Source organism: Homarus americanus, unplaced genomic scaffold, assembly GCF_018991925.1.
Source record: "Homarus americanus isolate GMGI-L3 unplaced genomic scaffold, GMGI_Hamer_2.0 scaffold31037, whole genome shotgun sequence".
Classification (NCBI taxonomy): Eukaryota; Metazoa; Arthropoda; class Malacostraca; order Decapoda; family Nephropidae; genus Homarus; species Homarus americanus.
Genome location: NW_024722227.1, coordinates 27380906 through 27396753, shown reverse-complemented (window position 1 = coordinate 27396753; position 15848 = coordinate 27380906). Strand labels below are relative to the sequence as shown.

At 38.4% G+C, this 15848-nt stretch overlaps 1 protein-coding gene and 2 long non-coding RNA genes across 3 annotated transcripts; 1 reads left to right on the top strand and 2 right to left on the bottom strand.

The window, feature by feature from the left end:
- Positions 1-822: 822 nt before the first annotated feature.
- LOC121862461 (probable citrate synthase 1, mitochondrial) lies at positions 823-11928 on the top strand. The gene is made up of 8 exons (XM_042360761.1): positions 823-975; positions 3142-3306; positions 3552-3749; positions 6502-6690; positions 7236-7435; positions 8399-8531; positions 8716-8919; positions 10662-11928. Exons 1-8 carry the CDS (start codon positions 928-930, stop codon positions 10944-10946), a joined length of 1422 nt encoding a protein of 473 aa, XP_042216695.1. The 5' UTR covers positions 823-927; the 3' UTR covers positions 10947-11928.
- LOC121862462 lies at positions 9379-10775 on the bottom strand. The gene is made up of 2 exons (XR_006088235.1): positions 10639-10775; positions 9379-9561 (listed from the first exon to the last, which is right to left on the bottom strand). It is a non-coding gene; the product is annotated as an uncharacterized LOC121862462 (long non-coding RNA).
- On the bottom strand, positions 11359-14868 carry LOC121862463. Its single transcript, XR_006088236.1, has 2 exons — positions 14578-14868; positions 11359-13118 (listed from the first exon to the last, which is right to left on the bottom strand). It is a non-coding gene; the product is annotated as an uncharacterized LOC121862463 (long non-coding RNA).
- Between the last annotated feature and the right edge of the window lie 980 nt (positions 14869-15848).

Here is a 15848-nt window from a genome sequence, read left to right as displayed (position 1 = left end):
TATATATATATCAATAAATATATTTTTTCTAGGCTTAATAGTTAACAATTTTAATATTATTAATTATCCCTTCTATGTTATAATAAATATATATGTATAAATCCGGCAAATAATAACGTCGTGTTCCTTAGTAGTCACGTGACGAGCTCTCTATTAAAGTCTTGTATAGAAAGAAAGTTAAGTATCATGTATGTACTATAATGCTATATTATATACTACTAGATACCTCTATAATATAACCCACGGAACCTTATGTGACTGTGGAAACTTATGAGATACTAGAAATATTGAATATATAAGATAGATAACTGAAGATAAATGAAAAGGAAAAGTTCTGATTAAGACAGATAAGTGAAGATAAATGAAAAGGAAAAAGTAATCAGAGTTAATTTTTTAGTTTAACAAATTTATTGGCAGAGCTTGTAGTACAGTTTGACTATTGTGAGTAATTCAGTCAGGTCTTGACCTGACTGAATTACTCACAATAGTCAAACTGTACTACAAGCTCTGCCAATAAATTTGTTAAACTAAAAAATTAACTCTGATTACTTTTTCCTTTTCATTTATCTTCACTTATCTGTCTTAATCAGAGACCCAAGTTTATAATGAATATTGTGAATGATTATAATGAGTTAAATAAAGAGTTATCTATCTGTCTTCCTGTATATATAATAGGAATCACAATCTAACTTTATATTACGCCATCTAGATAGTAAATTACTAAACCAGACTTATTTCGAGGTGCCAGTTAAGTATTATAGGAGTGTGTGAGGGTGGGTGTGAGGGTGGGTAGGGGGTGGGTCAGGGGTTGGGTAGGGTGGGTTAAGTCGTGTTGTGAGGCTCCTGCTGTGAGGGAGAGCGGCAGGCAGTTGAGGGAAAGGAATATAAGTGACTTTTTTTAGTCTTTTTCTCTACATATCATCCATCATGGCTCTTTTTAGAAATGCAGCGGCGAGGTTTCTCAGTATTCCGCAGGTATGGGTTATTTAAGAGGTATAGGAGAAGGGAATTATGGAGTAATTTAGTGTTTTATTTAAGAATTGGGGGACTTGCCGGCGACTCGGGTTGTTGATCAGCTGTGCCTGGGGTTTAAGTATTATGTAATTAATTTCTATATTTAATGATTCTATAGAGGTTATATAAGGCCAGATTAATGTTGATTTTAGTATGTATTTGTTGTATAGTCTCTAGTAAATGTGATTAAAGTTGAATATTTATTTATTTCAGTTGATTTGGGTATATAGTGTGCAGCCAGTGGTTGGCCAAGGCACTGGTGAAAGTATTAATAGTTTACGTGGGAGTAATTATATTCCAGGACACTTAATGAATAGTTACAATATCAGTTACTTTTTGTTGTATCGGTAATGCATTTAATTACGTTAATATCCAGGTAAATAATAAATATCACTTGGTGGTACCTGTGCATGGCGATAGGTTAGGTTGTTAGGTTAGGTTAGGTTAGGTTAGGTTGTTAGGTTAGGTTGTTAGGTTAGGTTGTTAGGTTAGGTTGTTTGGTTAGGTTAGGTTAGGTTATGTAGGCTGATATGTCAACCTAACCAATTGGTAGGCAAGTATTGATTGTGTGAGAGTGGACTAGGGTCAGTGTACTATGAAAATATAAATAAATTGGTAATTATATAGGACTAACCCAAGGGGGAAATTGATTGAAAAAAAAAATTATAAAACGCCGGATTTTCTTTGTTATATTATAGTGGATACTGTTGTAGTTTGTGGAAATATGTAAAAAAATTATATTAAAATAAACGCTACTTAGCTTTTGTGGTTATGAAGAACAGACCTAACCTACCGAACCTTACCTAACTTCCCGGGTATATTAAACAGAAAGAACTTGCAATGATATAGTGAAATTTGAGGCATTTTATTTGGACGCGAGATGATATGGCCGCATTGGCGCAATGCAGCCCTGGCGGGTTAGTCCTATATATTAACCAATAAATGACCAGAATGTGTATTGGTCTAGGAGTAAGATGCAAGTTTTTCGTATTTCATCAAGAAAGCAAGAACCGTACAGCTACTGCGTCATTATCCAGAAATCATTCTCCGGCTATCTTGTATTTAATGTGGGTAAAATTGTATATACTTTTGTTAACATTCAATGATTGGTGTCATCCTCGGTTACCAGGTCCTGCTACACTATATAATTTTTCATTCATAAAGCGAACTAACCTAAAATACTACAGGTATCTTTTCTGTTTTGTAAAAGTGGCTGAATGTTTTTGTTTGTCTGAGGCACATTAGAAGTTGCTGCACACCCACAGAATATTTTGTAAATGTTGTGTGACTGTTTTTAAGTTTTGTTAGATTTAATTGTTCAAATCTGTCTGGCTGTATGGTACTCCCATCCACCTTTAAGTAACTGAAGTATTACTTGGTCTGAAAAAGGTGGCTAAATGTAAGTGTGGTAGATATGCTTGTTAAATGTGACTTGCATGTTTTACTTAGGTGCACATGTGTACAGTAATGGCTGACCTTGGGCTGCAGTTAATGTGTGTGTGGTTGATTTATAAAAAAAAAATACTATATTCACATTATTAGGTTAAAGCAGATTCAGATTTTATGAGTAAATACGAATTCTTACCAAGTTTGGAAGCTTAAATGTGTTTTAGACAATACATTTGTTAAATTGTTTAGTTGATTATACATATGCAAGGACACACTTTAAGTGAAGTCTTCTGTATACCTGATGTGGGACTTAAGTTAAAGACGCATTGTTTGAACATGTTTCACAAGGTTGTGTAATGTATATGAATGAGTTTTTTTGTTACAGAATGTATATGATTTTTATGGTTATCTGTTTGGTAGTTTGTAAATAATTTGCAGTTCTGTACTGTATTTTATAACCAATGGGATCACCTGAAGATTTGGCACTCTGTATTTCACCTGATGATGCCATAGAAGTTAGTTGAGTATTAAGGTGTTTCATTATCAGGTGAAGTAAGTTGACTCTTCTGGTGATTCTTAATAATGTATGGGAATGACTTTTGCAGTTGATGTATTTCCTTAATTATCAGTGCTTTATCTTGCAAATTCATTAATCTTTGAGTTAGAAAATGTAAGTCTGTTGCTTTAAGCTGCTTTTGTATACTGTGTAGTAAATATATGGTAACACACTACTTACAGAAAGCTAGTCCACTAGCTGCAGTGACCACCAAAGCTCAGTACTCTTCAGAGAGCACTGACCTGCGGGAGGTTATGGCCCAGAAGGTGCCCATCATGCAGGAGAAGGTCAAGGCCTTCCGTAAGGAATACGGCAGCACCAAGGTTGGGGAGATCACCGTAGATATGGTAAGAATTATTATTACAAGGGCTTTGTTTTTTACTTATGTTTGCATTTTATCACTTTGCACTGAGAGAGATCAAGAAAATCAGTTGTATGGACTTTTTCTTTATCTTTAAGTGAATTTATTACTTTTGACTGAGAATATAAAATTTTCTCAGTGAAAGATTTAATTACACGTGAATATGGTATAGTGGACATTTTTTCCCTAGTTATAGAAAAGGTGTGTTCCTATAATGATAAAATGTCACAGATGTATGGTGGCATGAGAGGCATGAAGGGCCTGGTAACAGAGACTTCGGTGTTGGACCCAGAGGAAGGCATCCGGTTCCGTGGATACTCCATTCCTGAGTGTCAGGATGTCCTGCCAGCTGCCGAGGGGGGGACCGAGCCTCTGCCCGAGGGCCTATTTTGGCTCCTTTGTACCGGAGACGTACCAACGAAGGCTCAGGTCAGTTAATTTGAGGTGCTCCCTTGATACTTACACCAAATACAGTACATACAGTTATACACATGTAGTTATTGAACCCTTTTAGTGCTTTTAGATGCTACCCCTTCTCTTATTACTGTACAGTATAATAATTTACGCAACTTTTTTGTCCTGCGACCAAACACATTCGTGGAGGTTAGTCACGTTACCCGTCTGTCTGTTCATAGCCACATCCTTTTCTGAACAATGTCTATTCTGCTTTGGGCATGTGAAAAAGACAACACAGCCTTAACAGGTACAGGAAGGTGTTTATAGCTGTTGATGTTTGTCGGGTGTAAGTCAGCGTTGCTCAAGGTCAGAGGGATGGGCTGGTGGCTGTAGTTACGGTTCCTGATATCTCGAGTTCATATATTGTACTATAGATATCATCTCCTTCCTATATATTCATTATAGAACTCCATGTATAGTTAACATTTCAAACTTCATTTTGTCTTTACCATACCATTCATGTCTTAATTGTATTACTCAAGATCTGATATCAATATATGTTTTAGTTAATGTTCAGTTTAGATCTACCACTCTTGTTATTTTTGGTGGGGGCCTTGACTGGTATGTTTATTGGGTATGACATGAACCAGCCAAACTAAACCTAACTGGAAAACACTTTTTGAAGATCATTGAGATGGGAAGCTGCCATCAGGTAATCATAGCTGACTCGCACAAGTAAATTGCCTTAAACAGTTGTTTTTGTTGATCCCACACTAGATCTGCAACTCTCCCTTAAGACAAACACATGAATGAATAAAAATCCCAATAAAAAAAAGTTACTGGTAAAGTGGATCTGAACTGAACCCTTACTGTTTCTTTCAGTTTGCCATTCATTCCTGCTATTGTGTTTGTAAGTACCCTGTACATTACTGTATGTTTGTTTTAATATGCATTACTCTTGGTTCATCTCTCATTCATCTGTTTTCTTTCCAGTTGCTCCTCAGTAAATACCATACAGCTATTGTATTACATTAGGAGAAGAAGCCTTTTGATTGCAGTAATATGGCCCCTCAAATATTAGAGTCTGTAGGGTTTTACGTCGCTATATTTTGTTCCTTAAATAGCTTGTTTCCTTAACTTTATGTTGCTTGTGAAGGTAACTGCTGGTTGAAATCATACGATCATATACCTTGTCTTGTTATATGACTGGTTTTCAGTGACCTTCTTTGCCTCCGTGATTGTAAGGAAGGGAGCATTCACTTCCCTCATACTCAAACTTCCACATATGCTAGAGAATGGTTAAGTGGGAGGCTTTTGGGGGGGGTGGATATTGGTCAGGTTACTATGAACATTGCATTTTTTTTTTCACGTGACTTTCATTTTTGCCTGTTGCTGTTGTAGTCGTAAAGTGCATCAACATCACTCACTTTTGGCAGCCACACAAGCCTTTCATCTTTCATTGATTTTCTCTTGCATATGTAGTATTCATTTCTTTTAATAGCTTCTCTGCTTTCTCATCTCTCATGCACACTTGAGTCCTAAGGCTTCTCAGTGTAAGGTAATCCTTCAGTGAAGTATGTAATCCTAACCTGAATATTGACGCCAATGTAACCCCATCTGTATGACTGCACTTTTTTACTGTCATGTTACCTGATAACCCTTGACTGATAATTCTGAAATGTTTGTCTAACTCATTATCTGGTTAATTGTCCTCTTATCTATTCTTATCTCGTTATTTTTTACCTTTCCCAGGTGTTCAAGTGTTTACAGTAGTTATGTTGTTGATGTCATTTGGATTCAGTTTAAAGGACATTGATATTAGGAAAGTCTTGAGCTAATGATTAAGACTACTAGACATGTGGTTCTTAGGCACCATACACCAGAATGGAGGGAAGTCTAGGAATCGCCTTGTGTGTATGTGGACATCTTTCGTTTGTCTCCTCTGTTTACTTTATCGTAAACCATATATGTCACTGTGTGTAAGCGATTGTGTTGTGTGTTTTAGAGCCACGAGGGATTTTAAAGGTGTTGACTACCCTGCTGAGTAAGGATCATAGACTGCCTCATGGTAGGGAGGACACAGGTGTTTCTCTCATCCGTTTGGGGGCTCTGTGGGAAGTCTCCAACGGAAATTATATGAAACGTGAGGCAGACTTTGATGCGTAGTTGTGGTATTTAATGTTATGAGTTAAACTTGGTCTTTGACTTTTCCTTCCATATACTAAACCTTTGCTTTTGGGAATTTCATATCTTTCCCGACTCAAACAGCTAAAGACAAGACAGTCGTCATATTTGGTTTTTGCCAGGAACTAATAAATACAGTTTAATTGGGTTTAGCTACTATTTAGGAGTAAAGGTCTCAACGTGAAGTTTGAAAGTGGTGGTTATTCAACTTTGTATTGTTGGCTTTGCTGTTATGAAATTTTAACCATTGAAAGGGTATTTAAAAAGAGTATTGATAATCTTTTCAATATTTATTATAACATCAAACCTTGTTATTATGAAGCGAGTGTTAATTAGTCGTGTAAATTCTGCTTGGCCGAGATGAGTTGTGCATCGGTAATCATAAGTGTAGTATAATAATAATTCATTATATTTAGTTTAAATAGTTATTTACAATCAATGATGGTTTATCTCCAATGATTTATGGCAGAGTTGTCACCTGCTATTGTGTACTAAAGAGCAACCGAGGGATGAATTCTCTTCTGGTGACTTGTTTCTCCCATAGTTATAGTTTAACACATTATTATCACACTGTATTTTGATGATAACTATTACATCACAGGTTGACACTCTGTCCAAGGAGTGGGCCAACCGTGCTGACCTGCCCCCACACGTGGTGAACATGTTGAACAACTTTCCCTCAAACCTTCATCCCATGGCCCAATTCTCTGCAGCTATTACGGCGTTGAATTCCGAAAGCAAATTTGCCAAGGGATACAGCGAAGGCGTGCCAAAGGCCAAATACTGGGAGGTATGTGACCTTGTCTGAAAATATCTTTAATTGAAGATAGACATCTGATTATTAGCAAAACTATGAAATTTATGAAGCGATGATGACAAAAATCTATGCGAAGGTCGGTCCTGGTGCAGTCTCTTGAGGGTGACCAGGCAGCACAAGCTCACTCTAGGGGATAATTTATCCCCTGGGAAGGTCTGAGAGAGAGGTGTAGGATGCTCTAGCAGGGCAGCCTCTGAGAAGAGGAACAGGACAACAGACAAGCCCCTGGCTGGTAATGGATCCAGGACACCTTGCATTGGTCCTCTTTACAAGGTGGAGATTATCTTGCCATCCTTGGTTGGGAGTCCTGTAGCCAGCTTAATTAAGTGTGATGAGTGAGGTGGCCACTTCAGGTCATAACTCAATTCAGACTAGTCTGTGCTGCTGAGTCCCCTTAAAGATGACCAGCCAGGAGGTGGACCACATGTGCAAAGATTATGAGAGCTGAGCGGCTAGATTTTGTAAGACGAGTGTCAGCCTCGATAAAGTAAAGTTGTGAAAGTTTTTAATGTCCACAGCTCTGCTTCGAAGACTCTCTTGATTTGATATCCAAACTGCCCACGGTAGCTGCTACGATTTACCGCAATTTGTACCGAGATGGAACAAGTATCGGAGCCATTGACCCAGCAAAAGACTGGTCCGCCAACTTCACCGCAATGCTGGGCTATGACGACCCTCAGTTCACCGAGCTGATGCGTCTCTACCTCACAATCCACAGGTATATACACTTGAGTATTGAGACAGATTAAAAGTAAATATTATTGTGAAGAAGGAAGCAGACAAGGGATTAAATTTGTGCCACTGATTAAGAAGAAATTCGACCTAGATCCGATTCTGTAATGAGGTCTGCTGGTAGTGACAAGATTGATAGCCAAATTAGATAATGAGGACACAGTCAGACTATCAGTTAGGAGAGTGGGTGGGAGTCTCACATTTATAAACAATCGTCATTTCTTATTTACTGTACCAAGTAGTGTTTGAACTTGGAAGGAAAGTAAAGTACCATGCCCTAGTACTGTACCTCCCAGACATATAAAAGTTGACCAATAAATGTTTTAGCTCATTTCAGAGGAGGAGGAGGGTTCCATACATCTGATTCTTAATGGGTCATATTTTACTAAGTTAGTAACCCCTCAAATGCAATTACTAGCAAGGTGTGTGTGTATCTAATAATTCTGGAATGTTTTGATTTTGGGGGGGGGGTGGGGGAGGGGATCACATAGAAGAAAAAATTCTGGTGGCTTTTACTGAAGTGTTTAGATTTTTTATTTAATTTTTTTAATTACCTGCCACTGATGGATATGTTTATTAAAAGGTAAAATGTCTTGATACGCAAAAGGGAGGATGCAGTGTACATAGTATTTCAGTTGGAAAATTGCCAAGAACATCTACAAAGGAAAAAGTCTAGAATTTGTACAGATGATGCTAAAAATCCATTATGCCAACCTTTGATTAAATGGTTCGCCTCAAATTGGTTGATATGTAAAGTCTAGGAATAAGCTTAAGTAAATTTGAAAGATTATTTAAAGTCTCATGGTTTGGAGGTTTTAGATCAGTAGTAAGCATGATGTAGGGTTGGTGTGTTCTGTCCTCAATAGTATCCTGGATCTGGGGTTTATACTTGTAAGGTGTTTATGATCAGTTAAACCTAAGATAATCTATTGAAATCTTCCTTCTTCAGCGACCACGAGGGAGGAAATGTCTCTGCCCACGCCACTCATCTAGTGGGGTCTGCTCTTTCTGACCCGTACCTCTCATTTGCCGCTGGCATGAATGGCCTCGCTGGACCTCTCCATGGTTTAGCTAACCAAGAGGTAACGCACCTTAATATATAAACATAAATTTGTGTATATTACAGAGTGAACATCTTCATTGTCCTTGTCACTAACAATACGTGATACTTTTTGCCATATTTTATGTAATTCTGGTGTATTATATTTTATATCGGGTTAAATATAAATGTTTTAGCATTTAATGATGGGAATATTGGTGTTGTAGGTACTCCTGTGGGTCACCAAGCTTCGTGCTGAGATCGGTGATGATGTCACGGAAGATCAGTTGAAGGAGTTCATCTGGAAGACCCTTAAATCTGGCCAGGTTGTTCCAGGTTATGGCCATGCTGTTTTGCGAAAGACTGATCCTCGTTACTCGTGCCAACGTGAATTTGCCCTCAAGCATCTTCCTGACGATAAGCTGTTCAAAGTAAGTATGGCATGTAAACCACATGAGACCCTTGTTATACTCTACTGTTGGTGAAGGGAAGTGATGGCTATAGGCTGAGTCGGAGATAGAAAAGGGGCACAAATTTTATTTGATTGGAAACTATTAAGGTTGAAACTCTTGTTTAGATAAATCTTTACAGAAGTTTTGAAAAGCTAAGTGATGAACTTTTAAGGATATCACATAATCCGGGTATAATTATGAGTAATATTGAACGGCATTGTATCGTGTGAGGGGAAGGGGGGAACATTTTGAAGGTTAAGTTACACTACTCTGGCCATCGTCTCATTTACTTTCTGACCCATGCTATTTGTAATTATACTTGTGGCATTACTAGAGTGTACATTTAACCAATGGCAACCCTGAGTTGAGGAATGGACGAGTTGACGGTCGGATTTTTTTTGTAAAATGGCAGGTCAATGGGTAAATAAAATGCTTAAATTCACTGTGGTAATGATATTTTTTAATAAATTGGACCAAAATGTGTAAAAAATAAGGGTTAAAGTTGCTAAAAAGTCATGTGACTGAAAAGCTGTGTAATTGGTTGTGATGTCATTGGTTGGGGTGAACTTCCCAGCGGGAGGCAGCCAGCTGTAGTTGTCCGTCCTTCTCGGCTGATCGGCTCTTTAAATAAATATTATTAGATAATTAATTGTGCTTTATTGTGCAACACAGTAATACTACAGTATATTGAATATATAAATATTACTAAGCACATTAACTAATTCAATGGATATTAGCTGCCCATACAACAAATTTCATAGTATAAACACTCCAAACTATATTGATATTATTTTGGTTTTAGTCACCTGGGGAACCTTAAGATTCTAACTATGCAATTAAGTAGTTTAAACTATAAGACACATTATCTCTACAGGATTTCTGGCGCAAAACATTTTTCGTTCGCATAAGAAAATACAGATCATATGTTAGGTTAGGTTATGATGAGTTACTAGGTTAGCTTAACATACATCGGTAAGGGGGGGGGGGGGTAATAACTCAAACTAGTGATAGAAAAGGTCAAAATCATTCATAACACATCGCAAACCATCGGAAAAAACGGTCTGCATGTCAAAGTACAGGGATGACCAAAACTTAAAATTTACCCAATACAGTAGGGTCGGGTTCCGCAAGATAGGGTCCAACGATGTTCGCTATTTACTAAATCGCGATATATAATGACATGTAATCAATGGGGAAAATAGGTTTAGGTTCTGGAGGTCAATAAAAGTATCACTCTACGAATGTGTTTGCCCAGACCAGTCAACTCGTTCATTACCCATTGATATGTGGTATGGGGGATTTGCAATCTAACTAGGACAAAACTGATTATTTGGGTTTAGTAAACTGATAATGACTTGTACACTTTTATATATTCATAGGTTTTTAATTCACGTGTTATTCAGTCTCGAAATACACTTGGTTATCTCTCTCTCTCTCTCTTTCTTTCTTTTGTCATTTTGCTATTCATTTTCTTTCAGACTGGCTTTACCTGTTATGATTGCTTAGCTTGACAACCTACTTGCATATGTCATCAAATTAGGAGCATATTTTACAGACATGACAACTAAACCATCATACAGAGTTATTTAAGTTATTTTGACAAATATATTCATGAAAGTTATTCTCCCTAACCTACCTTTTGTTTTGTATTAAGGTTCACACCTAGGAAACTGAGGTACTTTACTTTACTGTACTCACTAAATTTAACTTTTATTTCACAGCTTGTTGCCAAGTTGTACAATGTTGTGCCTCCAATCCTCACTGAACTTGGTAAGGTGCAGAACCCATGGCCAAATGTGGACGCTCACTCGGGCGTACTGCTCCAGTACTACGGCATGATGGAGATGAACTACTACACAGTGCTTTTCGGAGTCTCTAGGGCCTTGGGCGTACTGTCGTCTCTGGTGTGGGACCGTGCTCTTGGGCTCCCCATCGAGAGACCGAAGTCCATGAGCACTGAAGGACTGCAGAAACTAGTCGGTGCCACAGCCGCCCAAGGAGCCTAAAGCAGCCGGCGACTCAGTCAGGATTTTTACAATTGCATGTAATTAACACATTTTTGTAAAATTATTTCATGTGAATGGATTAATTTTATTAGAACAGTGCATTTTCTGAAAATTCTGACTGCCTTTGGAGGGATTGGTTTAATTGTGAGATGCGCATGTCTGTGAACGTGTATGTTACGAACCAGTTATCTGTACCTATAGTAAATATGTCCACGACCACCTTGCATTTGCACCCTTGTGTTTTCCCAAATTTTGATGTGCTGGTTCATATTTCAGCATTCATATTTTAACAAAATTATAACACTTTTTTTTATATAAGAATGGAGGTATTTTAAGAAAATGTATTTTTTGTAAGAATTTTTTTTAAAAGTGAAGAAATTGAAAAGTGTTAGCTAAGCTTGTGACTGACTCATGGAATGGCAGGGATGAATTGGATGTGTGTTTGTGGTGAATACACAAAGATTATTTACATTAGCCTCTTCTCTATTTATTTAATTCCTGCTTTTACCATTATTTATTCTGTTTTGCCTAATGTTAAATCACCCTGAGATACTTTCCTATGTTTCATTCCCTTTAAGTTGTTTAGTTGCAGTTGTGTCTTAATGCACTACACTACCTTTCACTCTATTTTAGTATTAAACATTGGTCAGTAGTCCTCTGACCTTCATTAATAATAACAAACGCTCTACCAAATCTGATTTGACAAATTTTTTGATCACCTGTTGGAATCCAATGACTTTAAGTGTTTGTGATATTTTTCTTTTGTCAAATCTTGTGTTCAGTGAAGCAATATATATAGGTTTGATGCAGTATGATAGCAGTTGTTAATAATTAAAGTACCCTTTTTTAGGGTACATCCTCCTGGGGTGACCACGAGATGTATTGTACATAACATTGTATATTATGGTAGGTGCAAGGCAGAACAACTACCTGTTATTGTAAGGAGTACAAAAAATTAAAAAAAATGTTTTAGTAAACATAATTTTTGTTTTAACTTCCTGAAAACTAAAGTTATATTTACTAGCACTTATCACTTGTAAGTAACATTTTAATAGCCAAGAAGCTCAAGTGAATGATTAAATGTAAAATGTCACGACCGCATTTTTATTTGATCAAACTACCAAACTTTTCTTGGGAATACGGACATTGTTTAAACTTGAGGGAGAGACTGTCTACACGCTGTGTATATGACTTGAGTGATATATTTTCTATGGAATTTAGCCACCAGGAGAGTTAAATTGCCAAAGATCGTCTACAAGAAGGATTCAACATGTTCTTACATCAGACTAATACAACAGTGAAATGTGAATGAAAGGTTAAGACAATACTGCATATAATAACTTTTAGTCAATCTCAAACTTTAAAAATACCAATCTCATTCGGAGCTCAAAATATATATGTCAGAAAACTGCTGTTTACAGACTATACCAAGATCTTAACAAAAGGAAGTGTACCAAGTCTTAACCAAAAGGAGCAAGTGGGTCCTCACGAATGTGCCAAGTCTTATACTGTACAAAGATCCCCAAGTATAATAAATGTCAAGTTACGAGAGTTGGCTTTGTCTGTATGGTGAATGTCTTTCAGAGATTATATAAAAAAATGCTCCTTATTGGCTGAGCTGAAGCTACAAAAACATCCAAAAAATATCAGGACGGAGAGTTGTGAAATAAAAAGTTTATTAAAAAATCCTTTCGGGTTTATTCGTGGTGGTGGTAGTTCTTATACTTCAGCTCAAGTTGATCAGTTAAATCAGTGCAGTTTTATATCTTTACTAAAGGAGAGATGCATTTATGAACCCTTTGAAAACGGATAATCTTGTACGTGACTGTCAAGTACAGTACTACAAGGTGTCCTTACATAGTTTGGGTTGTGGTCCTTGAAAACATAATGGAAGTGGATTAATTATAACCATATGAATTAATGGACATAGCCGGGTGGGATAGGTTCTATACAAGTAAAGTTTTAACAAGATTATTGTAAAGTTGCAAAGTTTTAACAAGATTATTGTAAAGTTGTAAATAAGTTAAACAATTTTATACTCACAGTGGTGGGAGAGAGATGTGGACCAACAATGTCCACTATGCCCACCAACATCACACCAATAGACTTGTATTTCCAATTCTTTGGGGTTAGTCGCTGCACTTGTCTCATCATGGATATTTTACACACTTCCTAGGATAGTTCATAGTAGTAGAGTGTCTCTATATAAGTTCCACACCATAGGGAAATAAATATCTTCTTTTTCAGGTGAGGGAATCCTAACAAAGATTGAGTGATGAGAATCAATTGAATGGGTCATCTAAAATCTGTCTTCTAACCAATATTGACCTAAGAACCATTTAGGTGTCCCACAGAGGAATATATCGGAGACCTTTGTGGCCGTTCAATTGGTTGTCATCTAATCCTTGTTGAATTGTTTGGATTCCTTCACTTAAAGAATATTAATTCTCCTATACTGTGAAACATATGAGACACCCTGTATATGTGGAGAAATAACAAAGGGAATACAGTACATTGACAGTGTATCCAAAAATTACATTCCACTATTTATGGGACAACATAAAAGAACGAAGACAAATCGAGCAAACTGAGATGTGAACCGTGAATATGTCCGAGCTGCTCCCTCCCCACTTCACTTCGCTGAGTATTCGAGCTCCAGCAAACGATGACCTAATTGAACAACAGCACTTAAAGCAGCTGTAGATGACACCCTGGACTAGTATTATGTGAGTAGAACTGTTTACAAGTGTTAAGCACTGTACAGTTTGGTTGAGAAGTACTGAGTGACACTATTGTATGTAGGTGCCATGTAATGTTCAAGATACCAAGACTTGTACAAAAATCATGCACGTACCAAGTATTGCACAGTATAGATGTTGCATGAAAGGGTTGTCTTTTGCATGTGAGATTACTAATTGAATTGAATTGACCATAATATAATATCCCATTTGAGTCTTATACAATAATATGAAGCCTAATACCACATCCTCTCTGCGTATTAAATAAGAGTACCAAGTCTTATGAAAGAGTTAATTATACATTTGTACTAATTCTTATACAGGCAGACTGAGTATTACTCAAGACTTCTAGATCTCAATAACAGCCCCTGGGTCTTTAGAAAATGGTCAAGTGTTATACAAGTGATGGGTTTTATTCCTGATCACCAAGTCTTACTTGTTAAGTCTATCCCTTAAAGTATATAACTATTTAGCTGATACTAATTTATTTTAGGCCTGTTGTGTATGAATAGCAACACAGATCAATGTCATATTGTAAGGGTTAAGATGCCATACTCTTGGGATAAAGTCATCATACAGAAAGGGTTGAACCATTGTATTCAAAGGATTAAGTCTTCACATTTAAGGGGTTAAGCCATCATCCTCTAGGGGTTAAGCCATCATCCTCAAGGGGTTCAGTCATATCCTCAAGAGGTGAAACTATTGTGCTCAAGAGATTAAGTCATCATACTCATGGGATTAAGTCATTGTACTCAAGGAGATAAGATGTCATAGATACCTCAGGATTGGCATGGCACTGAAGGGGTTACAATATTAAACATTTATAATAATAAGGAAAACAAAGAGTCGCCTCATCTCCAGACACATTCTACAGTTCCATAATTATGACTTACGATTGTAATCAATTTCTCAATATTGATTTGATGCTGCAGATCTTGCTGAGCCGACATTGCAAGATAAATTGTGGCAACCATCAGCAAAATTAGATCTAAGACAATCTGTACAAATAAAAAAGTATAGAGATATTTTTTTATTGTCACATGACTTCATCCTTAACCCTTGTGGGGTACGTGTTATTGGTTCACACTCAGGATGGGATGGAGAAAGGAAACTCACAATGTGCTCTCTGTATACATATTGTATTGGATGTACAATGCAGCTTGGTGCTGGGAAGGCAGCATGGTTACGAGCGTTGAGTAGAGAGAGCTGGTTGGTGAGGGTGCTCAGAGGAGGACCAGCTTGTGGGTTGCCATGGTCGCCGGCTGGAGCGGGAGCTGCCAGGCAGGGGCGGAGGAGGAGGTGTTGCTTGCTGGAGGCTGTAGGTAGGAAAGAGAGGTAGGTCACCACGAGGTCAGGTCATATAGCGGGGGTAGGCGTGGCTTAATACTTGACCTCACTCATGTAAGGCGGCGCTGGTTGCTGACCTAGACCACGAGGCATACACTGGGGAATTCGCGGGGTCGGCTAGCCAGCGACAAACAGCGTTTGTAGGGGAGGAATCCACTACAATACTCCCCCTTCCCTCCAGGCGGTGTAGGAGAACTTGTTGTCTGCAGGGTTGCATGTGAGGCAGAACGGGCGGTGCTTGCCACATGTTAGACATGACAGCGAGGGCGTGTATAAGCCGGCCGCTAGTGGAGACAACCTTGTCTAGATACACGAGATCTGTGGGAGGAGAGAGGGAGAAGGAGGGTTGTGGAGGCGATGAATTTTTTTGCTTCCCTCGCGGCAGGTACAGTCCTTAGATGCACCTGCTGGGGTGTGTGGGTCTGGGTCAGGAGCAGGGGCTACGTCAGGAAGAGGGTCTATGACAGCAGTAGGGTACATGACAGCAGCAGGGTCCACGACAGCAGCAGGGTGCAGGACAGTAGCAGGGAGTACCTGAGGGAAAAAAAAGAGTGTGTGGGGCCGCACTCAGGCGCATGGGCCGCATCGGGAGCAGGGGCTGCCAGGCAGGAGCGGAGGAGGGTCCGCGTCAGGAGGAGGGTCCAGGACAGTGGCAGGGGGTACTGCTGGGCCGGGGGCGGCGTCTGAGGCAGGACGGGTGTGCTGAGGTCGGTAGGACGTGGTGCTTGGGGCAGGAAGAGGAGCTAGTGTCTGCTTAGAGAAACAGTGCTGCTCTAGAGTGCCTAACCTGCGGTGTAGAGACAGTAGCTGTAGAGCC

Excerpts from the sequence above, each read along its gene's own strand:
- LOC121862461 (XM_042360761.1), top strand. The coding sequence starts at position 928 with ATGGCTCTTTTTAGAAATGCAGCGGCGAGGTTTCTCAGTATTCCGCAG. Across the intron at positions 3,307-3,551 it reads GGGAGATCACCGTAGATATG|ATGTATGGTGGCATGAGAGG; the intron begins GTAAGAATTATT and ends AAAATGTCACAG. Across the intron at positions 7,436-8,398 it reads CTCTACCTCACAATCCACAG|CGACCACGAGGGAGGAAATG; the intron begins GTATATACACTT and ends TTCCTTCTTCAG.